General features: G+C 49.7%; 1 protein-coding gene across 18 annotated transcripts in view; it reads left to right on the forward strand.

Moving 5' to 3' along the window:
* The window catches only part of DNM1 (dynamin 1), a 59,410-nt gene that overhangs the window by 399 nt on the left and 36,275 nt on the right, over positions 1–22,736 (forward strand). For all 18 annotated transcript variants that reach the window (XR_010989520.1, XR_010989521.1, XR_010989522.1 and 15 more), the window contains exons 2-5: positions 19,197–19,270; positions 20,397–20,546; positions 21,607–21,810; positions 22,282–22,380. Coding sequence is in view for 14 of the 18 variants with exons in the window: in XM_068156112.1 (XP_068012213.1) it covers positions 19,197–19,270; positions 20,397–20,546; positions 21,607–21,810; positions 22,282–22,380 (527 nt within the window). In the remaining 4 variants the exon portion in view is untranslated. The remainder of the gene's footprint in view (positions 1–19,196; positions 19,271–20,396; positions 20,547–21,606; positions 21,811–22,281; positions 22,381–22,736) is intronic.

Raw genomic sequence — 22,736 nt, forward strand, 5'->3', positions numbered from 1 at the left:
TGCCTGGGTGCTGCAGCGGGTGCGGAGTGCCCGGGCAGCGCAGGAGCGAGACAGTGCTGCAGGACGCCCGGGCGCTACGGTGCATAGGCAGGCAGGGACGGAGAAGGAGGTCTCCCCGCCTCGGGGGATCTCCGCAGCGGGGTCCCGCCTTTGCCGCACCTTCGGAGCCGGTGGGACTCCCCCCACCACCCCTTCGCTTCCCCGTTGTCGCTTATGTAACGGAGGTGGCTGAAATGGCAGCGGGGACCGGCTCCATCCTCTGCCCTGCTCATTGCGGGGCCGCCGGGCCGGGGCCATCCCTCGGGGGCTCCGGGAGATGGGTTTTCGCTGGGAAGGGGAGGGCGTGCGGGGGATGTTTAAGTTTAATCTGCTCCGTCCCCCTCCCCCAGCGCCGTCTCGCTGTCCTCCATAGCGGATGCCATGTCAGGAGCTGCGGGGAAGCTATAGGAAGGACGGGGTTGGCTCCTATATGCTCAGATCTCCGGGTGCTACCATTTTGTGGCGGGCAATGCACCGCTGCCTTCCCTTCAAGTGACCTTCGCAGTCATCATCTGGAGCTGGAGTCACCTGCAGACTGCACTGTCTGCTCTGCTCCAGCTGGACACAACACCTGGGGAGGGGTGTCCCTCAGCTTCTCTCTGGCATCCTTGATTGCGTTCAGCCCCGCACAGGTTTTGGTTATCAAGGTAATTTTTCATGCTGTGAGGGGCAGGCAAGTTGCTGGTGCTTGTCTTGAAGGCAGGGGCTGCTGTGGTACCTGGTCAGGTGCTTGTGTGGGGGATTGAGCAAACTGCATTGGTGACATTTATTGGATGCTGTTCCCCTACCTCCACTCCGTGTTTTGGGAAGGGCTTGGAGAGCTCTGCAGTGTGTACGAGTTGCTTGTTTAGATGCGAGTAGCCCCAGATTCTGGTCTTAGGCAAGGGGAGCCTTGAGCAGTGAGTGCAGGCTGTGCTTCTGTGTCCTAGGAGGAAGGCCCAAGGATTGTATCTGGTGCAAAGAAAGCATGGGTGGAATAAGATTATTTTCATCTTCACTATAGACACACAGTCAAAGAGTTCAGAATCCATACTTGGTAACTTCCAACTGTCTGTGCAGCATCCTCCAAGATGACTCCCAAGAACGCTGGGAGTCATGCCAAGGGAAGGAGATTGCAGGAGCCTCGGGTCATAGACCAGGATCCATTTGTTTGTCCACAGACACAGGAAGACAAGAGGATTCCTTTCACCAAAGTGGAAAATTTGCTGTGCTGTGGCTTTCCAAGCAGAAGGGGGAAAAAAGGTCTCCTGCATATGAGCAAACCAGGTTCACCTATTGGCTCTGCTGTGCTCCTGCTGAGTGGTGGCAAGCTGCACCCCTCAGTGCCCTTCAGGGGATCTATGCAGTTGGAGCTGCAGTGGTGTAACCACCACCGGGCTGGGGCTGGTTCAGGGTGGTCAGGGTGTTGGGGTGCACTGCCCCTCACTGCTAGACTGAACAAGCAGGAGGGGATGTGTTAATCCTGGGGCATCTCCACTGGCATCTACTGAGAACTGGAGAATTTAGCTGCCTGTTTGGGACCAAATGAATGAAATTGTTTCTCTGTCTCTTTCTGATGGCCCTGTCCTGTGAGAACTTACGACCTCACCATGTCCCACCAGCTGTCGCTCCAGCAGCAAGGTAGAGTGCTGTGGCTTTCAGCAAATGAAATAATGAGTTGTCCACTGAGCAGAAGCCCAGAGAGCTGTCTGTGGAAAAACATTTAGAGGAAATAATTGGAGTGGAGATGGAAAATACGTCAAAGGGAAGAGGTCTTTCTCCACTTGATACCCTTGAGTGCCAGCTAGTTTAGAGACTGGTAACATGACACATCTTGCCGCAGAACATCTGTGTGTGCTGCAAAACCCAAGCCTGGTAAAACAACGTTGGGGCCCTGCTGTAAGGTCCAGTGTCTCTTCTCCTTGTGTAGGTACGGGAAACCATGGTAAGAAGCTATGGAAAGCATCCAGAACAAGCGTGGATCCTCAATATAGTTGTGACGGGCTGTTTTCTGGTCTGAACAGGCATAAGCAGGCATTGTGTCGACCTACTGTGAAGAAATACAATCATTGCCGTAGTGTGTACATAACATATGCCACTGCTCCAGCTTGAGACCAGGGTGGTGGTGCAGCAATGGCTCAGCAGCTGCTGGCTACGCAGTGGCTGTGAGTGCTGATGAGTTTCTCTCTGAGTGGATGGAAATCTGTACAAGAACAAATGCCGGTGCTGATGTGCTTGATGGGGGCACTTGGGGCTGGAGGCCCTGTCAGGGCTGGTTTCCCTGCTCAGTATCTGCAGGGCTTCTTTTAAATTGTCATCATGACCTGTTCGTGTCCCAGGCCAGCTCCCTTGTCCCCACTGCCAGACCTGGCCTGTGGCTCTGCAGGACTTCAGCCTGAGGCTGGTCCCTTGCAGTGGCACTGAGTCCCACGTATGCTGGGGAGCTCCAGGCACAGAGGATTGATGCAATCAGTGCTTACTGACATCTTACCGAACAAATACTTGTTTTCCTCCTGAATGCGCTGTCCTGCTAGTTGCTGCTAATTACTCTTCTAGTATCCCTTACTCTGCTGTTAGATCACCCAGCAGTGCAGAGCCTGTGTGTGTAATACCAGATGTCAGCATGGCTGCCCTGTGTGCTTTTGCTGCCTGAGACTCAGCGTGGTGGTGAGGATGCTGCCTGATGGTGACAGAATCTCTGAAAAGAACAGAGATGGCATACAGAAGCCAGACTGGTGACACATTTCTTTGGCTTGTCCTGGGTCCCAAAACTGGAGGGAAAGTTAAGTGGGTCATGCTGGCATGGTTAGAGACCTGTGGGGTACCTTGGGTTGGAAGGGGACCTCAGGGGTCATTTAGTGCATTCGTACAGTGTTGTTACTTCCCTGCGCCACCTTTCATAAATTAGAAGGTCTTAGAGTGGGCAACAGTTCTAGCAAGCCTGGTCTGATAGTGAGAGCAAAGCATGTGGTGTGTGCCAGCTCTGCATGGGAGTGCCCACAGGACCAGGAGAGGGTGTGCAAAAAGGCACACAGAGCTGCTGGTAAGTTCATGCCACTCTTATTTTGCCATGTGAAAATAACAAATACAAGTGTGGCTTCTTAAATCCCAAGGTCTCAGAGACTGTTACACAAATCTTTAGGTTTGTGGGAACATCTCTGTCACCTGTGTCACAGACAGGAAAATGCCAGGGCACTGAGCTGCCTTCGTGGCTGCATCGGCGTCTGTGCCCTGCGTGTCCAACGCAGTGTGCTGCTCAGCCTGCCAGGGCTGCAGTGCTCTTCACGGAGGAAAACAAAGCACCTATGACTTCTGGAGAACAGATGGTGTAAGGGGGCTGCTGAGGAGGCAGTGAGTAAGGACTGGAACAGTAGGTGGAAGGACTTGAATGGAGATGAATTCATCTTGTTTATGATCAAGGGAGCTAAGCAGTGCCAAAGTTGTGGGAAGAGAATCGGGGTTTGCTTGACCCCAGACGCTCAAAAGCATCACCTCTTAAGAGCTTTTATGTCCCAAAGCAAATAAAGGGCACTTACTGTCAGCACTGCTCGGATGGTGTGTGCTGAACGCTTATGTATTGCCTGGGAGGAAACTGAAGGCGGGCGTGGACTCAACTCGGATGGGCTGACCTCGCCTCTGCTAGCAAACAAACTTCGGCATGGGGAACAGCAGGAGGAATGCAGCTGAGATGCTTGTGGCAGTGGTAAGGGTAAGTACCTATTAAGCCTGGTACTTGTGCTACAGTAATTGCCTGGAGGAGAGCAGGCAAGGGCCAGTGCGTGCTGCGACTGTCTGCCTTGCAGTGTCACATACTGAAAATGCGGAGCTAGACCTGGAGGCCACACGATGGAGTTTGGCTTCAGGTGGAACTCTGAGGAGCAGTTTAATTTCTTCATGTCTAAGCCTTGCCCAGCCATTAACAGATAAATACTTAGACCCCCCCAAGATACAGTGAGGGGATGCGGCATTTGATAACACATACTTTGCTTTGTTGTGGGAAGCTTCTCCAGCAAAATACCTTCAGAGGCCAAGAGCAGAACTTAGCAAGTCTCTAGAAGTGAAAGATCCTGAAGAGATGCCTACAGACATGCAGATCTTGGCCTGTTCAGATAGTGCTATTTTATCAACACTCTTTGTGCTTTTAAGCTGCTCAGGCTTCTGTTGTGGTCCATGCTCTGGGAGCAGTGTGCTCCATGCTTTGGAAGCCTGAGTACTATGAAGAGAGCTGAGGGTTTAGATGTTCTAAAAATCATAGCACACGTGTGGATTGAGGATGTTGACTGTTCTGGGCAGCACTGAGCAGCAGTGCAGTGCTTTAGTGACTGAATTCTGAACAAGACAAGCTCACTAATTTGCTCTGCTCTGGCCACAGAAGGAGTCCTTAAATAGGATTCTACTGTTTTTCCCTCCATGTTTGGTTTTGAAGATACTTTTACATCCCCAGAGTGCTGTCAAAGAGAGTAATTGCAATTCATGGACCCTTAATTGTTGTATGATTAATCTGTGAGCAAATGCTGGTGTGCCTTTGCAGGTTAAGGACATAGGTGTTCCTTGGGAACTGACTGGTTCAGCATTGCAGAGGATGGTGCGAGAGCCAGCAGCAGGATTCTGCTATCTAGAGAAATAGATTGTGGTCAAATAGTAGTCCTTCAAATGACAGTAAACATTTGGTTTTCAGTGAAGAAAATACCTATTTTCATCTGGGATTAATTGGGGAAGGAAGAAAATGCAGAATACCACGGGAATGGAAAATGTGTTACAGCAGGCCACAAGTTAAAATAATTTAACCTAAGGAGTTGGTGCTGTTCTGAGCTAACACTTGTGACAGGAGGAACATGAGGAGGAGATAGAGAATGAAGTTAAAACATAACATCAGTGTTAAGAAGGGGGAGGCACAGATTTCAGTGTCTGTAGATGGAGCAGCAGTGTCTGCCTGTGTTTGTCCTCTGGCTACTTGCTTTAGTGTTACAGGGCTTGACTCAAATAAATACAAGTGTTTGCTTTCTGCAGCAGTGAGTTATTCATAGAATTACACAATGGCTTGAGTGGGAAAGGACCTTAAAGATCATCTAGATCAAACCCTCCATACAGTGGAAGAAAAGAAAAGAAAGGGCAAAACAAAGCCAACCTTCTGTTTTTAAACAGAAGTTCAATATCAAGCTGGGGGTGCCAAATCGAGTCCTTGAACCTGACTTTTCCAGGCGTTTTGAGCAGACAGAGCTCTGCTAGACTTAAACAGAAGATGTGGGAGTCCTTCTGTAGGACCTCCTATCTGAGGCAGTTTCTGAAAACATTACTCTAAGGCAGGAAGCAATCCCCTTCCTGGGCAATTATCGAGTGGTTCTACTTTCTCCTTCAGGTTGGAGCCTGTCTGTACAAGTGTAAGTAAAAATTCTCTTAAATAACAATTTCTCAGCATCTTTAAAATGAACCTTCTTGAGGAGAAACAGAAGCTGAGATCTTAGCATAAGTTGATCAAGAAAACAGTTCTTGCTGTGTTCTAGCTGCTGGGGTGAGACTTACTATGACAGCATGAGCAGCAGATGTGTTAGACAAGAGCAAAGCCTTGTGTGCTCCACCCCTGAGAGCCAATGCTCAGATTTTTGTGCATTTGAGTGGCAAAAGCAGATTCGCTGAAGGAGGGGCAGGCAGTCATCCAGAAGCATCTGGTGTTCAGCCTATGTGCCCAATGTAAAACTGGCTTCGAGGTGGCATCTGTGAAAGAAAATTTACTGCTAATCTCTAGAGTAAAACTGCTTCCTTGATATGCCACTAAAAAAAAATCACCCAAAACCTCTGGGTGTAATACTTTCCTTCCTGGACTTCCAGCTCTGTAACCATATGAGTCAGTGCTGCTGATGGGAGGAGAGCTAAACTAAATCTGCTCTAAGAAAAAACCCAAGTCGTACATGGTGGAGAAGCAGCTCTCTGGTGGGACAGCTCCTCTGCTTCCGATAGCAGCCTGGTTTTGCACATACTGTTAGCCAGTGAAAGCTCGAGGTGAAGAACATTGGTGTTTGGTAACAGGCAGTTGGGCTTGTGCAGCCCAGCGGAGGTCTGTCCTCAGCTCTGAAGCTGAATTCCCGTGGGACTGGGGCTTTTCTTCTTACACCTTTTCCTCCATCTGTGGAAGGAGATGCTGTTGATCCCGTGCCATGTAGGTGTATATCATTAATGGACACCTGAAATAACACCAGAGGTGGCTACCTGTGAGGTGTGAAACATTTGCTAGCCATAAAGGCTCTGCAGAGGTGTACAGCAGTGTCTGCCTGAGCTCTTTGCCTCCAGAAGTGGTGAGCCACGAGCTCCAGCTGGTCCTGCAGCCTGCTTTGCCCCATGCTGCTAACTTAGGTTGGCTCTGTAGAGAGGCTGGATCTGGTGCAGCTACCTTTGGCTGGTGACAGAGGTCAGATACTGGATGTGAGGACTCAGATCTTTGGCAGCCTTGGAAGATGGGAGACTGCACTGCAGGGGCTGGTAGCACTTACATTTTCAAACACAGCTTTTTGGAGCAGGGGTGGGTAGCACAGCCCCTAGAGAATGAGCCCAAGGATTTGTCCCTGCTGACTCTGAATGCTCAGATGGTCTGATTAGGCTGGGGCATGGTCAGACTGCAAGTGCTGGTTCTGAAGAGCTCCAAGGAGCTATTTCTCTTTATTTGCATTTATGTGTGGTCCTTTTCCAGAGCATGCATTCATCATACTTTTCAGTAGCTTGGTGGAGTTTAGTCATGAGAATTGGAAGTCTTGCTCAGGACTAACTGCTATAAATACTGGAGTGGCTATGAAGAGAGGATTGTACTTCTGCCCACCTTTTGGTTTCCAAAGTCCTATTAATAAATACTTTAATGAGTAACAATTCAATGTGAAGTGGCTCAGTAGCTTTCTTAGCAGTCCTATGTAGATGGGCCGGCAAGACAAAGGAGTTGCTGACAGTTGCTGCTTCTGTGACCTTCAGGCTTGTCTCAGCTCCTAAGCTGGTGCTGGCTGTAACAGATAACTGCTTCTCTTTCCTTCAAGACAGGGCAGGAAGGATGAGCCCCAAGTCTGAAAGCTAACAGTGTCTCTGATTGTTCCCTGCCACGTTAGATGTTCTGAAAGCTTTGGCAGACCTAGCCATGACCGAATGGAAGCGAGATGGTGTTATAATCTCTGGCTAGTAGCTTCTTGCAGTTCAACATGAAATACTTTTGGAAGCATCTTGGAAGCAGGCATTATGCAAGCTCCTCAAGCTGCATCTTGCTGACTGGAAGCAAACTTGCCAACTTCTGCCACTTTTCTGCAAGTCTTGTGACTCGTGTGGCTTTCCTTAAAGCCCCGGACACAGCAATTAAGCTAACAAGAGCAATGGAGCTTCTGTACTGAAAACAGAAATTGCTAAGGTGGAGCTTTGAGGCTACTTTTTTCTTTAAAAGATGCATTTTCCTTTTGTGCTTCTGGAGACCAGTATAAAGAATCCCAAAGCTTCCAAGACCTGCATTGCCAACTCTTTCCCTTCTAAAAGTCAGAGCTCTGGAGCGGGCAGAAGGTTACAGAGATGCTGAGTAGTTGTCTCTCCATATCTGTAACTGTTCACAGCAGAGCTAACTCACCCAGGAGGGAACTAGGAAAACACTTTTTCTTTTTTACCTTTTTTCTGTTTTTCAGATTCAGGGACAGGGGAGACTGAGCTGCATTTCTTAGAACAAAGAGGTACTTGAAAGCAAAAAACTTGAAGTCTTTATTCAGATTCTCCTCTTTGCTTTCCTGCCACTCTTGCATGTGTAAAGGCAGAGTAAGTGATGCAGGATCTGGCTTAGGGCTCTGGTAGCAAATCAACAATGTTCCAGCTCCCAGAGCTCTTCCTCACCCAAGTGGTTACAAACCCATGCAAAGATGGGGTTCTGATGAGGATCTCTGGCCGCCTGCTTGCCAGCAGAGGAGCAGTTCTCTGGCGGCAGGGGGATGTCCCTGATGTCCCAGCAGCTCAGAGTGAAGGCAGTAACCCCACACCTCTGTCCCTCATACTTATGTGGGAGTCTTGAGCTTCACCGGCTCCTTACAGTTTATTCTGACCTTACAGTGCTGTGGGTTGGGATGGGGCCCCTAATTCTAATGCACATTGGGTTTTCTCTTGTTCTGGCTGCTGTGATCTCTGGAGTAATCTCTGGCCATTTCTTAAGCTGATTGTGCTTTTTACTTTTAATAGAAGCTCCTCTATGAATAGCTGGGAATTGCCTGAGCATGGTGGTGGCCTGGAGAGGAGAGCTGTTGCAGCAGGGCTGTAGCTAGGAATGGAGAGTAGATTGGTGTCTGCCAAAATGCAGAACCTCCTCGGGGACTGGTGCATGACTTGTGTCACACTGCAGAGCTGCTGCTGCAGCTCCACTGCTGAAACTCAGGTCAGGTCTACACCAGCACAGCTTTCAGCTGAGATCCCAACAATGCACTTACGTATCTGTGCTGCTTGGGTTTGATGTTGCTGGGCCTGGGCATTGCTCTCTAGCATGCCAGGCCTGCAGACTACCTGGCACCCCAGACTTGGGGTCAATTTCCTGCAGGGATTTGTGAAGGCTGTTGGAAGAATATCCAAGGAATCCTTCCTGCACAAGAGCAGGTGAGGCACTGCAGTAGCACTTGATGTTTTGAAATCTGTTTAGAGTTGAATTCAAACTGGACACCTGGACAGGCAAAAGCAAATAGTCCACTAGAGATCAGTGTGCTGGTTTGAAGGGTTGGGGGGAAGATCCAGGGAAAGGAATTTAAACTCTTTTCTTGTAGAAGAAGACTCTGCTCTGTTTGTCTAGGCACGTGTGCAAAAAATTTGCTCATCTTTTGTGGAATTATTGATCCAGCTTCATTCTGGCATAGCCTGAAACGGAGTTGTCTTGTGTGGGTTTTGCAGTAGAGTTTCATGCTACTGACTTTGCTCTCACTAGAGGTGTTGGCAGCCTGTGTTTCATGGAAGGGCTGAAGCAGTAATGCCTCTGCACCACATTTCCACCCAGGGTGATCCTAATGACATCTGAAACTGCAGAGGTGCTGTGCTGGGCCAGGAGCTTGGCACTGCTCCTGCATACTTCTCCAGGCAGAGAGGAAACACAAACTGGCATCTTAAACCCCCTCTGCAGGACGGCCTGAAGGGTTTGCTCAGGGTGCCTGAGTGCAGCACAGCTCTGTTACCCCACAGGACTCTGTCCTGTCCAGGCTATTGGAAGGGCAGCAGCCTTCCTCCCCACCCTCAGCACACTCCACCTCTGCCCTCTCACCCAAGATCAATGACCAGGGGACCTGCATTCAATTTTATAGACCCACCACCCATGCCTGGCCGCTCATGGCACGTCTCCTTTCCCTGTGCAGCTCCCATCGGGGTTTGTATTATTAGTGAGCATTTCCCAACGACTCTTCCAGCTGTCTGGAGCTCCTCTGGCACTTGGGCTGTGGGACACTGTCTCCTCTGCTAGCACACAGCGCTGTGGGAGTGGAGGAAGTGTCATACTGAAGCGAGGAAATGTGTCTTGAGCTATGGTGGTTCTTCTCTTAGATCTTGCAGCAAATACCAGGGCTCCAGAGGTGCTGAAGTTCTGACATGAAATCTGGGGTGACACTTTCCATGAATGTTTGGTGTCTCTGAGTCTTCCATTGTGCCTCCTCTGAAAAAGAGAAGGGCAAAAAGGAGGAGAACCCCTTTCTGATCCAGTCTGCACATGACAAACAGCTTGGCTGTCAGTTATTTCTGCAGTCTCCTCAGTGCAGGAGAGCCCTTACTGCAGGACAGACTTTAGTCTGGACTCAGCTGCAGCTTGGCTGGAGGGAGCTGCAGCAGATTAAGACGCTGGGGGTGAGAAATAGCAAGGTCAGGCTGCAGCTTGCTGGCTTTAGCTAATCCCAGGGCGTTACTGTGGCTGTGCTTTCCCCACGGTCACTCCTGTCCCAGAGGTTTTTTGTACGGCCTTCCCTTCTGTGCTCTCCCAGCTCAAGTGCGGGTACAGTACAGCTCATGGTTTTCAGGGCTGTGACCCTTCAGTTGTGGCAGGGCCAGGATTTATCAGAAGGTTTGGCTGTGCCAGAGCAGAGTGGTGCCACTGCAGCAGTGTGAGAAAGAGACAAGCAAAGATGCTAGGACATAGATTGACCTTTTTGGCCATAGCCCTGAGTTTCTTCACTACTACCATCAAGACTGGAATAATTTGATGCTCTAGGGTATTGCTGATGCCTGGTATTGGCCTCTTGGAGACCACTGCCTGAAGCTGCAGGGAGATTCTGGAGATGAAGCCTTGCAGGCAAAGCTGCACAGGATGAATGAACTACAGGACTGTTGTTTTCTTCTCTTTAGCAGAGTGTGTTCTCTGCAGTGAGCAAAAAGAAAGCATGGCTGTGATGGGGAAGGGTCAGCAAGGCAGGCAGAAGGTCTTACAGCTTCTGGAGTGGAACATACCTCATTCTAGTGCAGCATTTCCTCTGCCTGTGGTTCTGGAGGCCTCTGTGCTGTGCTTGCTTTCACTTGGATCCTGGTATTGCTGCCCAGCCCCGGGGTTGTGTTAGATTTTAGATGAGTGAAACCAGCATTGTTTTCTTTCTCCTGGGATTGTCATTCTTGAAATGGCAATCTTACATTTTCCATGGATGTGGAATACTTGCTGCCACATCCATTCAGGATACACCAGGCTGCCTGTTCCCCCGAGTTCCTGATACTGTCAGTGCTCTGCCACTCTTTACCTTGAACATCCCAAGGCAGCAAAGAAGATCCAGGACTTAATTTTCTATTACCCAGAAATTCCCAGAGCAAGCTGCAGAGCAGCAGTGCTGCAGCTTCCTTCTCCCAGGGCTGTTTTCCTGGCCAGGGTCTCTGCGGCGTTTGCTGGGTGGGCAGGGACTGGGATCAGGCTGTGCACCGGGGGCTGTACCACTCCCACCCTGCACAGGGCACTGCCGAGCTCCACACAAGAGCTCTTCTCAGGTTTTACCTGCAAAAATGTCAAGGGGAGACTGGCTCAGCGGAGCACTCGAGGCGTGGGGCTACTCTCTCCTCATTCCCCGTCGGTGTGTGAGGTCCTGGCGCCCCGGGGCCAACCTATCTGCGGGAGCATGGCAGGGAGAGACCTGGCGGACGTCAGCCCTCGAAATGGAGGAGGGCAGGAGATTCCCGATTCCCTCTCTCGCAGCAGAGGTGAATCGAAGCAAATGACATCTCTGGTGAGATGCTGGGGTTTGTATTCCAGGAAAATCTCCTCGACCTGTAGCTGCAGAGACTTGCTGGAAATCCCTCGGCAGCCTGGGCTGATGCGCAGCAGTGAGGGATGCGGGAGCTGTGGCCATCAAGCTGATTTGTTGCTATGGAAACAAGTAGATTTCACCCTGTTGTAGGGAAGTAGGAGGGGAATTATCCCCCTGGGCCTGGTTCTGGCTCTCAGATTGGATTGGTTGCTGCACTGCTACTGTGAAGCAGCAGCCCATGAAGGGATTATCCATCTAGTGGTGATCACAACCGGGGCAGGAGCACGTGGATCCAAGCTGCTCCCGTGGCAGGCTTCCCCAGCAGCCTTGGCACAGGGCACTGGCATTGTGTGCCAGGATTCCCAGTGTCACAGCCCTCCGTGGCACTTGGAAGCAAGGAATGAACCTTGGTCACTGACAGCCAGAAAGCAGCCCTGCATGCCTGCACAGGCAGCTGCCCAGGCTGGTCAGTCAGGATGGCTGAGGGTGAGCAATGTCCAGAGTCCAGCACAGCTTCTTCTGGGCAAGAGCTCCTGGTGGCATCACAGTGTCACCTACCAAGCGTGAGGCTAGGGTACACTGCCTGCCTTGGAGTTACTGTAGAGACAGAGCAGCAGAAGTCCCTGGGTCAAGCCCTTGGCAGTGTCAGTTTACTCTCTGGGCTGGCATCTCCCAGGCCGCTGAATAAAAGTGTGGGAATGGTTCTGGACTCCTTGGGTGTCTTGTGCCTTGTGGAAGCAGCACAGCCATGAGGCAGTTTTGTGCTCTCGTGCAGCTATAGAATCAGTCAGGGTTGGAAGAGACCACAAGGATCATCTAGTTCCAGCTTCCCAGCCATGGGCAGGGACACCTCACACAAGACTATGACTTGGCATAACACAGACAGCTGAATTCTGGATTTTGATGGACCCTGAAGCCAGTGGAGTGTGAAACACAAAAATCAGCCTAAAGGATTAAAATAAGAATAAACAATAGATCCCCGCCTTATCACACCGCTTCCAGAGGCCTGCACAGAGCATGTGCATGAGAGGGGCTGAGTGAGATGCCAGAGAGGGGATGTGGAAAGAGTGAATGGGAGAGGCAGTGGCTGCACAGGCTCCTGGGAACCAGGCTGAATGGCCAGAGATGAGCCAGAAAAGCAGAATTTACAGCACAGCAGAGGAGACGTAATGGAGTCTGGGAGGGGTGGGAAGAACACAGCTTGTAAGCAAGTGTTCATGTGAGAATTGCTCTGCACTTTCCTTTTTGCTTTAGCAGTGTTTACAGAAGTGCTGCTGACTGAAGGTTCAATGATATGAGAGAACTTTGCACAGGGCCTGGCCCCTCTCGACCTGTCTGAGCACCTTGATCAGCAAGTGTCCACGTGCAGGGGATGTGTTTTCGAGCAGCACCTCTGGTGTCCAGGTCACCTGCATCCTCCCAGAGACCTACCAGAGCACATAAATGTGGCCATGCAGCTCACTAACAAAAGGCTTTATCCTCTTCCCTGGGAAAAAGAAGATCCATGTATACGAAAAGCTGCCAGGAAGGAGCTGCAGTGGACAGTACTGGAGACTGTCAGCTCTGTATAAGTAGACTGGAGAGTGGTGGTGAATGGTGCCACATCCAGCTGGCGGCCAGTCAGTAGTGGAGTCCCCCAGGGATCAGTGCTGGGCCCTGTGCTCTTTAACATCTTTATTGATGATCTGGATGAGGGCATTGAGTCCATCATCAGTAAATTTGCAGATGACACCAAGCTGGGGGCAGGAGTTGATCTGCTGGAGGGTAGAGAGGCTCTGCAGAGGGACCTCGACAGGCTGGACAGATGGGCAGAGTCCAAGGGCAGGAGATTGAACACGTCCAAGTGCCAGGTTCTGCACATCAGCCACAACAACCCCATGCAGTGCTACAGGCTGGGGTCAGAGTGGCTGAGAGCAGCCAGGCAGAGAGGGACCTGGGGGGTGCTGGTTGATGGTAGGCTGAACATGAGCCTGCAGTGTGCCCAGGTGGCCAGGAGGGCCAATGGCATCCTGGCCTGCATCAAGAACAGTGTGGCCAGCAGGAGCAGGGAGGTCATTCTGCCCCTGTACACTGCACTGGTTAGGCCACACCTCAAGTCCTGTGTCCAGTTCTGGGCCCCTCAGTTTAGGAAGGAGGCTGACTTGCTGGAGTGTGTCCGGAGAAGGGCAGCAAAGTTGGTGAGAGGCTTGGAACACAAGCCCTATGAGGAGAGACTGAGGGAGCTGGGGTTGCTTAGCCTGGAGAGGAGGAGACTCAGGGGTGACCTTATTGCTGTCTACAACTACCTGAAGGGGGGTTGTAGACAGGCAGAGGTTGGTCTTTTCTCCCAGGCAGCCAGTACCAGAACAAGAGGACACAGTCTCAGGCTGTGCCAGGGGAAGTTCAGGGTGGAGGTCAGGAGGAAGTTTTACAGAGAGAGAGTGATTGCCCATTGGAATGTGCTGCCTGGGGAGGTGATGGAGTCGCCATCACTGGAGGTGCTCAGGAGGAGACCTGACAGGGTGCTTGGTTGCATGGGTTAGTTGGTTGGGTGGTCTTGGATGATAGGTTGGACGCGATGATCTTGAAGGTCTCTTCCAACCTGGTCTGGTCTGGTCTGGTCTGGTCTGGTCTGGTCTGGTCTATTCTATTCTATTCTATTCTATTCTATTCTATTCTATTCTATTCTATTCTATTCTATTCTATTCTATTCTATTCTATTCTATTCTATTCTATTCTATTCTATTCTATTCTATCAGTGGCCAAGCAATTGTGCCATGCCCCATGCCAAGAGAAGCCCTGTGGTTCATCTGGCTACTGTCCCTCCATGGCTCATCGTTTGGTTCCCAGTGTCAGTGACACAAACCACACTGTTATGGTTGTTCAGGAGGAGATGGACTTGCCTGACCAGGCTGTACATGAGGCTGTGCAGTTCCTGTGGAGGCTTCTCCTGGAAGGGGCAGTCTGCTGAAAGCCTTCCTGTGCTGGCACAGCCCCTGCTGTCAGGTCATTGTGGTGTTTTGAGATGCTTTTGTGCAGCAAATATGGGTGTTTTATGTGGCTCTCTTTGCTTGATGTGTTGACTTTGCACTGCTTTTAATTTTTGTTCTTACTTAGAGTAAAACAGGAGTATGGCATGGGAAGAAGCTGTAGCAGAGCTCTGGAATATTACATGTCCTGGCCAGAAATGGGCAGAGGAAGCAAAACAGAGAAGTGTTTCTTGTGGTGAGGATCATAGCATCCAGCTTGGAGTAGGCTGTGTGTGTGACCGTGCAATGCAGCCTATGCCCATGCTTATTTGTGTTCTTACAGTGAATTAGCACAGTCACTGTGCTCTGCTCTTTGAAGACCACAGTGCCTTCATGTCCCTGTAAAGCTTTAATAAGGGGATCTCAGACTGCCCCTCTCACTGGCTGGGAACCCACGCTGGTGCCACTGAAGTGCCATGCGAAGGAGTTGAGAGCTGAAGGCAGACAGCAGGGTGGGAGAAGGGTGCAGGCTTCAGGAGCCCCACTGTAGGTTATTCTTTGTTTTCTGGACTGCAAATTACTCATCAGTGTTCTGTAAAGGAGCCCAGCTCATGCTTGGCCAGCACCTGTGAACTCCCCTTACAAACAGCAAACTCCCAGACTCTAAAAGGGGTCTGCTTGGGCTGCCCTGGCTGCTGGTCTGGAAGCTGTGCTAGGTTTGGAGGTGCTGTCTGAGAGCAGAATTACTTAAAGCAATTGTAAGCCAGCACAATGGTGTTAACCTCCCTTTGCGCTGGTGTGAATAGGAACGCAAGGGACAAGGCAGTGGGAAGCCTTCTCTTGCCTTTTTTGTCTCTGCTAATGTGTGTTACGATGACACTCATCAGCTATTGCCTGGCTTCATTTTTCAGAATTGTATTCCTGAATAATGAGTGACTGTGCACAGTAATATTGGCTGTATGCTGCAGTATGCTGTCCTTACAATGGATCCTTCTGTCTGCCATTGTGTGACCAGTGCCAGTTGCACTGTCAGAAGTTATCCCAAGAGCTCATGGAACTGCTCTCTCCCACTCTGGGTTGAGGTTGTTGTGCTGTGCACACTGCCAGATAAATAACAATAACACACATCCTCTGCCTTAAATTTCCCCGAGTCAAAGTGCTAACCTTAATGGACACTTGCCACGTTGTCAGGAGCCTGCAGGACCCCTGCCCAGGTTCACAGGCTGCAGCACAGAGGAGCTCAGGGCAGAGCAAAACAGTTGGGAGAGCGGGTGGAGGGGGAGCTCTCGTTCTGAATGCCTTTGCTTTTAGATGCTTGGTGGTTAGGTTGTCTGGCTGGCTGCTCTTGAAGCACTTTAGTCCAGGGACAGTCAGAGTTCATGGAAGCCATGGAGTCAGCAGGAAAGGGAGTCCAGTTCAGCCCTTTGGTTAACCTACTGAGGGGCAGAGGAAGGAAATGTGTCCTTGTTCCTGCCGCATGCCTGAGTTCCAGAACTGCTTAGGATGTGTTTGCATGTCGCTGGAAGGAGCAGCACAGGAAGGGGCTATCATGGGCAATGCTTCCACTGGGCTCCTACCTGCTGTGAAGGAGAAGGAGGCTTCAGGTAGTGTCTAAGAAGGGGAAAGCTGCTGCCCTTTCCGAGATGTTTGGTTTAGCAGTCAGTAAGGTTGGTAGCAGCTCATTTTAGCCTTGCAGATACTCTGTGGCTGACACGAAGGATTCATCTGAGACAACTGCTGGAGTAAGAGTGTTTGAAAACTTGGTTGGTGCTCTGTGAACTGGAGGGCTGCTCAGGGGTGTATGGAGATGTGAATGCTGCCACTCAAGGCAGTGCTCCAAGGGGCTGTACCTCAGGGGCACCTCTGGTACCTTGGGTTGTCTGGGGAGTCCTGTGATCCATTGTGCCACGGAGAGCTGATGAAGAGTTCTTGATCTGGATGTGTGTAGATGATCGAAGAGCAACTCTAAGGTGAGACAGATGAAATGAAGATAGTTCTTAGCTTAAGCAGGAATGAACTGTGTAACCAGATAGGAAAATCCACAGGGGCAGGAAATGCATTTCTTGCTGTGTAGTGCCTGGCACTGATCGAATTGTAGTCCCTGGACACCAGCAGAACGCAAGGAAATAGCAATCACTGCATTGAAGGAACAGAGACAGCCACGTGGAATTGTGGCAGCTGTGTTAATCTCAATTTTATGAAACTAATATCCAACCCTGAGATGAATCATGTCCCTTAACAGCCTGTTTTGTGTGTAGGTTTTTAATAAGAAAAGAAAGGAAATTACACAATCCCGTGGTGGTGTTCACTTTTCTGTTCTTTGGAACTGCTTTTATGTCTTCATAAGATGCTGATTTAGCTTTTTTGTTGAGGCTTTACCTTCTCCAGTGCATTTTAATCCCAGAATCTCAAAGGAATAACAAGCAGTGAACTGCCAGGCTGCTGTGTTGGTCTGTCTAGACTAGACTGGCATCAAAGCCCTCTGCGCAAACAGCTTTGCCAGTCTTCCTCCTCCCTTGGAGCAAGGGAGAGTAGGTAGTGGTAAAAGCATTTGGTCTGTCTTCTGTTTTGTACAAGAGATGGTGCTGTGCTCTTGGCTGTGTTGTTGGCTCTTGATGACCATGGTTGCAACTTCAGTGAAGACTGAGGTCATGCATGAAAAAGCTTTGTATCAGATGAAGATCCACCTGGAGCAGAGGAGTAAAGGAGTGCTTTTCTGCCCAGCAAGTTGTGTTCTTTAGGAGCAAATGTGGCCCTGCTGCAGCAGATGAGCTTGCGGGAGTCACAGTTTCTCAGTGTAGGAGCAATGGAGAAACACCAGAAACTTAACTGAAAGTTTCAGTCTGTGCCTCTTCAGGGAGTCCGAAGCTTTTCATCTGGGTCTCTCTCCTACTTTTTTGATTGCATCTATCAACATTTTCTTCCCTTTCCATACAATCTGGGTTGAATTATACAGCAGTTCCAGTCTCCTTAATCTTATAAAGTGTCCAGGGTGAATTGTCTTTGTCCATGTTGCCTTTAACTTCTAATCTCTGCAAATCATTAAATGAGCTCAGAAAGGTTTTCAGAGCCAATGTGCCTTTTCTCTCCCTAACAGCACCTTTTTGTTCTCTAGGGATTCCAAGACATCTAATGCATGGAGGTTTCTTGAACGGAGCAGCAGACTTGAATTGAAAACAAATAGTAGGGGAACCCCAAGTTCCCAGTGCCCTGACTTGGAAAGCAGCAATAGCTGTGTGGCACCAAGGCTGCTGACAGATTTGGATTTTGGTCAAGTGTTGCTCTGCAGTAACTGCTGAATTGTTTTCCATCCCTCAGATATATGTTATTTATTTACTTATTTTACTAATACAATACTAATGCAGCTTTCAGCCCAAATCTGTACTTGAATGCCTCTCCAGATACTAAAATAGAAATAAGACTGGAAGGGTTGATGTGGTTGGGTTTGCCCCAAGGTGTCTGTGAAGCTGGTGGAGAATGTCTGCAAACCCTTCAGCAAAGAGCAGTAAATGCCTTTGTACTCACTTCTCTGCCTCAGCTTTTTCAGCCTGAGACCCATCAGGGTTTGCATCCTTGGTTCTTTTTGTTGTCTTGCTACTAGAATGATGCAATGCCTCAAAGATCCCAGAGTTAATCCCACTGGAATGGAAAAAGTAGAACTATATTATTGGGAAAACAAATGAAAGACAAACTCCACTAACTCTTTGTACTTCTGGAAAGTCTGAAAGAATGAGAATGGGCTTCAGCCTTACTTCAGCTGTTAGAATTGTACCTAAGGTGCCATTACTCCGGGTTCAGCAATTCCCATGAGTGAGGGCCTCCTTACCCTCCTTTCCCTTGAAACTACACTGCAGGTTTTGATGCTACCAAGTTATTCTGACAGCCTCACAGATGGAGAATTACTTTTATAGCTGAGGAAAGAGAAATACAGAGAAGTAGAAGACCTTGCATAGATTACATAGGAAAGCAGTGGCCAAAGCAGGACCTGAAATGGAGCTGGTCAAGTCCTTGTGTGATGGGGTAAATCAAAAGCTGATTCCTCATCTTCGCTTCCTCTGCCAGTGCTAAGCTGATGCAGAACTAAGATCAGGCTGCTTGGTCCTGGATTCCCTGACTCCCCCAGAGTAGTCACTACTGAATTAGCAAAATTGCTCATTGTCAGAGCTGCCAGGGTAGGCAGGGTTGTGTGCTAGGATCCCAGCAACACAGGTGGGATTTCTCTTTCCAGAGCAAACTGCCCTCAAGGTGCAGGAGCTGTTTCGAAGTGATGCAAGGAAGCAGTCCGTCAGAAGTGCCAGGTGGCTACTGGGGAGCCATGAGAGCACTTAAAAACCAGGCCACAGGCCACCAAGGGCACAGGCAGATACAGTAAGCATGCCTGGCTTTGCCCAAAGCACTTGGACTTGGAAGGAGCAAAAGCAAAGGAGAACTCTTGGGCAGTGTCTGCAAAGTCAGCATCTGGAGAAGGGCAGTGAAAGGCTTCCTTCCTTTGGAGTGAGGTACACACAAATTCAGGATCTGTGAATACAGAAGGAAGCTGCTGCTGGTGTTGCCCTGGCAATACTTGGGTCTTAAGCAGCTATCCAGGAGAAGCCCTGGGTGGAGACAAGCCTTTGGCGGCCGGTTTTGGAACAGCCTGGGGCCTTCTCTAGCCGCAAGCTCAGGGAGAGTGGTGGTCTTGTCGTTTGGGTAACTGTATTTGGTCTAAAGGAGGCATCCAGCTTTCCAGGCTGTGCTTCAGCTTCTCTCTTCTGATGAAAGAGGAATTTTTCCAGCGTGCAGAGAGCTGGGTTAAATGGGCTTCTTGGGCAGCTTGGACTTCAGCTGAAGGAGCTGAGGTCTGTGCTGTGTGTACAGGCAGCTCCTTCAGAACAAGCTCTTATCCCCTCAAGCAGGAGCACTTGGGTTTCAGTGCCTTCAGCTCTTTTGTGCCCGTGGCTGAGGTTGCCAGTTACAGTCTGTGCTGCTTACAGAAGCAGGAGGGCTGTGAAGGAGGCAATCGTTTGCTCACCTGGACCTTGCTGTCTCGTTTCAGGGACTTCCTGCCACGTGGATCTGGCATCGTAACCAGGCGCCCGCTGGTCCTGCAGCTGGTGAACGCCAGCACAGGTATGTGAGCTGCCCTCCTGCGGCCAGCTGGGCTGCTGTCTTGGTTAACTAAGGTCTCACTTGACCAGTGGCCTTGCACAGGCTGGAAGAAGTAAAGAAGAATTTCCCCCAGGGAAGGTGGCCTGCAGCTGCTTCTCAGTTCCGTGGCTTTAACTTCTGGTGCTCTGTGTCTAGCAGGAAAATGCTGCTTAGTTTTCTCTTTAATTTGTCAGTTGAAGCTCCATGAATACACATCACAACTGTCCTTTCTCTGTGCTTCTGTGACTCTTAGGAGCAGGTCAGACCTAGCAGCCCATGACCCTGCTGATAGTTCACTGAAATAGAGAGGCTCAATGATTTCCTGTTAGGAGAGCCCAGTGTGAGCACACTGGCCACTGAAGAAAGACTGCAGAGTTCTGTGACTGCTCTCTTGGCAATTCTCTGGGTTTACCACTTAATTTCAGGATATCTTCTTCATCTTTCCCCTCAGCATAAGTTAATATCTCACCCAGGAGTTGTCAAGTGAATATTTCAAGGTATTCTGCTCTTGTCAGTTAAACTTGATCCATCCACAGCACCCCTCTTGTCTACCATGAGGAGATGACTTTTAGGAGGCTTTTAAAATCCTGAGGGTTCACAACCCCCCAACCACCAGGCAGTGCAAAACAAGAGTCTTTTTCTCTCGAGTCTCTCTTGAGTTTATTCTCATTAAGTAATGAGACTTTATTACCCCCATTTCTTTAATTACAGAGCTAGTCTAAGCTTTCCTGAGTACCCAGGTGTCTCCCAGTGTAGCGGTGGAGGTCACTGCTGCTTCAGGCAGGTGTGTGCTAAGTTTGCTTAGTTTGCTTCGTACCAACAGAGGGTCACGGATTATTACTTGAAGGAAGACAAGTGAGGACGCCACATCTACTGCGACAGCAGCTGGATTGTGCAGATGTTTGGCTCAACTGCATTCTTTCAGACATTGATAAGGTGACTGCAGTAACTTCTGTGCCAGCCTGCCAGGTTCTGCTGGGAAAGGCCCTTGCCAGACTTCATCTCTTCAACTGTTTTGTTTTGCTTTGGAATGCGATGTTTTAATTACACTTTGGGAGCTTCTCTGATTTCTGTGACTGTTTCTAATATCCTGCTTCTCTTTACATAGAATATGGTGAGTTCCTACACTGCAAAGGGAAGAAATTCACTGACTTTGAGGAGGTTCGTTTGGAAATTGAGGCTGAAACAGATCGTGTCACTGGCTCAAACAAAGGGATCTCTCCTGTGCCCATCAATCTTCGAGTCTACTCTCCCCATGGTGAGCCCTAACACAGCATCTGAGTCAGGAGGTGGATGAGGCAGGCTGCTGCTTTATCCTGAAGCAAAGACAGAAAGAACAGAAGTGAAGTGGGGATCGTGCTTGGCTTTGGCTTGGTGCTCTGTGTGCCTGGGCCGTGCTGGATCAAGCTGCCAGCCTTAGCTGGAGCCGAGTCTGACAGCTGAAGGATCTGACAGCCAGCAGAACTCCTGGGAAGAAAGGATGTCTGTGCAGGAACCTGCTCCTGGGGCTGTTCTTTGCCATCAGTGTGGGCATTACAGTGAAGAGCTGCTGCCTCTCCTTGCTTTACTGGGCAAATAAATAGAACAAAAGAAAAGCTGCTGAGTGGCTTTCCTGAGGAGCACTTGGCCTTCTGTTTGCATTTCAGTGCCTGCTTGGTATACAGGTGGTGCCTTTGTCATTCCCCACTGATCTCAGGGGAAGAATTCTGCCTAAATGAGAGCAGTAGTCCCAAATTTCCCAGCTCATTAAATGTGTGGGTATCTTTTGGAAAGCTCTTTGCTATGCATCATCTGGCTGGGTGAACTTGTACTTGATTTTTAGTGGATTTTAACTCTTAGGAAGGCAATTGAAACAGCTACAGGACTCCATATTGTCCTTCAGCTGGACTTTAACAAGAGCCTCCCCTGCATAGGGGCAGCAGAACTGAGTTCTTCAATATTGGAGACAGCTCTTAATGAGTGGAAGGAACTCTTCTGACTCTCCAGTCTTTGTTATGATGTGAAAAAGTGTGCCGGTGTCCCTTCCTTTTCAGTGCAGCAAGTGTGGAGGGACTTAAAGGGCAAAGCTTCAGCAGTCAGTGAGAAAACAAGGGCCTGAAAGGGAAGGATGATGAGATCACTGACAGTCACAGCTAGTAACAATTAAGAACTAGTCCTGGCTGAGCAATAGCAGAAAGGAACTAGAAAGCTCTGTGTGCTTGTGTGTGCATATTACACCTGTTACGTACTGGAGACACTAAAGCTCCAGGTGGTACTTTGAGACCAGAGCATTCCTACTTCATTGCTCTCCTGTGCTATCTCCTGTTTCCTTTGCATAGTCCTGAACCTAACCTTGGTGGATCTACCGGGTATGACAAAAGTCCCAGTGGGAGACCAGCCCCCTGACATCGAGTTTCAGATCCGAGACATGCTCATGCAGTTTGTCACCAAAGAGAACTGCCTCATCCTGGCAGTCTCCCCAGCCAACTCCGACCTGGCTAATTCTGATGCCCTGAAGATCGCCAAGGAGGTGGATCCGCAAGGTAAGCCTCTTCTAACTTAGCATGGCATTGCCAGGCAGTGGCCTGCTTTTCCTTTTTGGTTGTGATTTGCCCAGTGGCTGTGGGCTACTCTCTGTTGTCTTGGGTTGTATCTTCACAGCCCACATTGTTCTGAGAGGCGTTGGTGAATGTCAGCAGTCACCGCAACAGGATTTTTGTTACTCTCCTTTTCTTGCTTTGTTCAAGCCCCTTATCTGAAGGACGAAGAATTCCTTTCCTTTAGTCATCTGCACTCTACCTGCACTAAATCTCCCCTGTTGTGGCAGAGCATGTGCCTGTTTCAACAGGTTGTGAGTGAAAATGGAGCTTAGTTGTTGTCTTTTTGGTTCTTGCGACGGGTCCACGATGGGAACTGCAGTGTTGGAGTTCAAGAGCCCTCGAGTAGCCTTGTGAGGCAGTCTGTGAGCTCTGTGAAGCTGTCTGCTTGCTCAGGTGTGTTTGTCTGTTCCCCAGGGCAGCGCACTATCGGAGTCATCACCAAGCTGGACCTCATGGATGAGGGAACCGACGCGCGAGACGTGCTAGAGAACAAATTACTGCCCCTGCGCAGGGGTAGGTGCCTGCATGCTTAGGCCATGCTCTCCTTCCTCTGCTTTCCTTAGGGGAGGTCTCCTGGCCTCATCTCCTTCCTGCAGCATCTGTTGCAACTTGGGTTGAAGCCACCTCTGTTCCAAGTTGGAAGCTGGGATCTGTCAGGCAGTTAGCAGGAAGCTTGCAGGTGTCTGTACCTGGGTAGGGAGTCCCAGCGGAAGGCTGGCCCTGTGCTCTTATCTTTACTTTCTCTTTTCCTACTTCTTTTAACAAGGCAAGCTGCAAAAATGGAACTCCTGCCTAAAAGACTGCCCTTGGCTTTGACCTAGATGAGGTTGCCGTAGTGTATCTGATGAAATCCCTGGGGCTGTGATACC

Source organism: Melanerpes formicivorus, unplaced genomic scaffold (assembly GCF_026170545.1).
Source record: "Melanerpes formicivorus ecotype bairdi unplaced genomic scaffold, bMelFor1.0.p_v2 SCAF_33, whole genome shotgun sequence".
Classification (NCBI taxonomy): domain Eukaryota; kingdom Metazoa; phylum Chordata; class Aves; order Piciformes; family Picidae; genus Melanerpes; species Melanerpes formicivorus.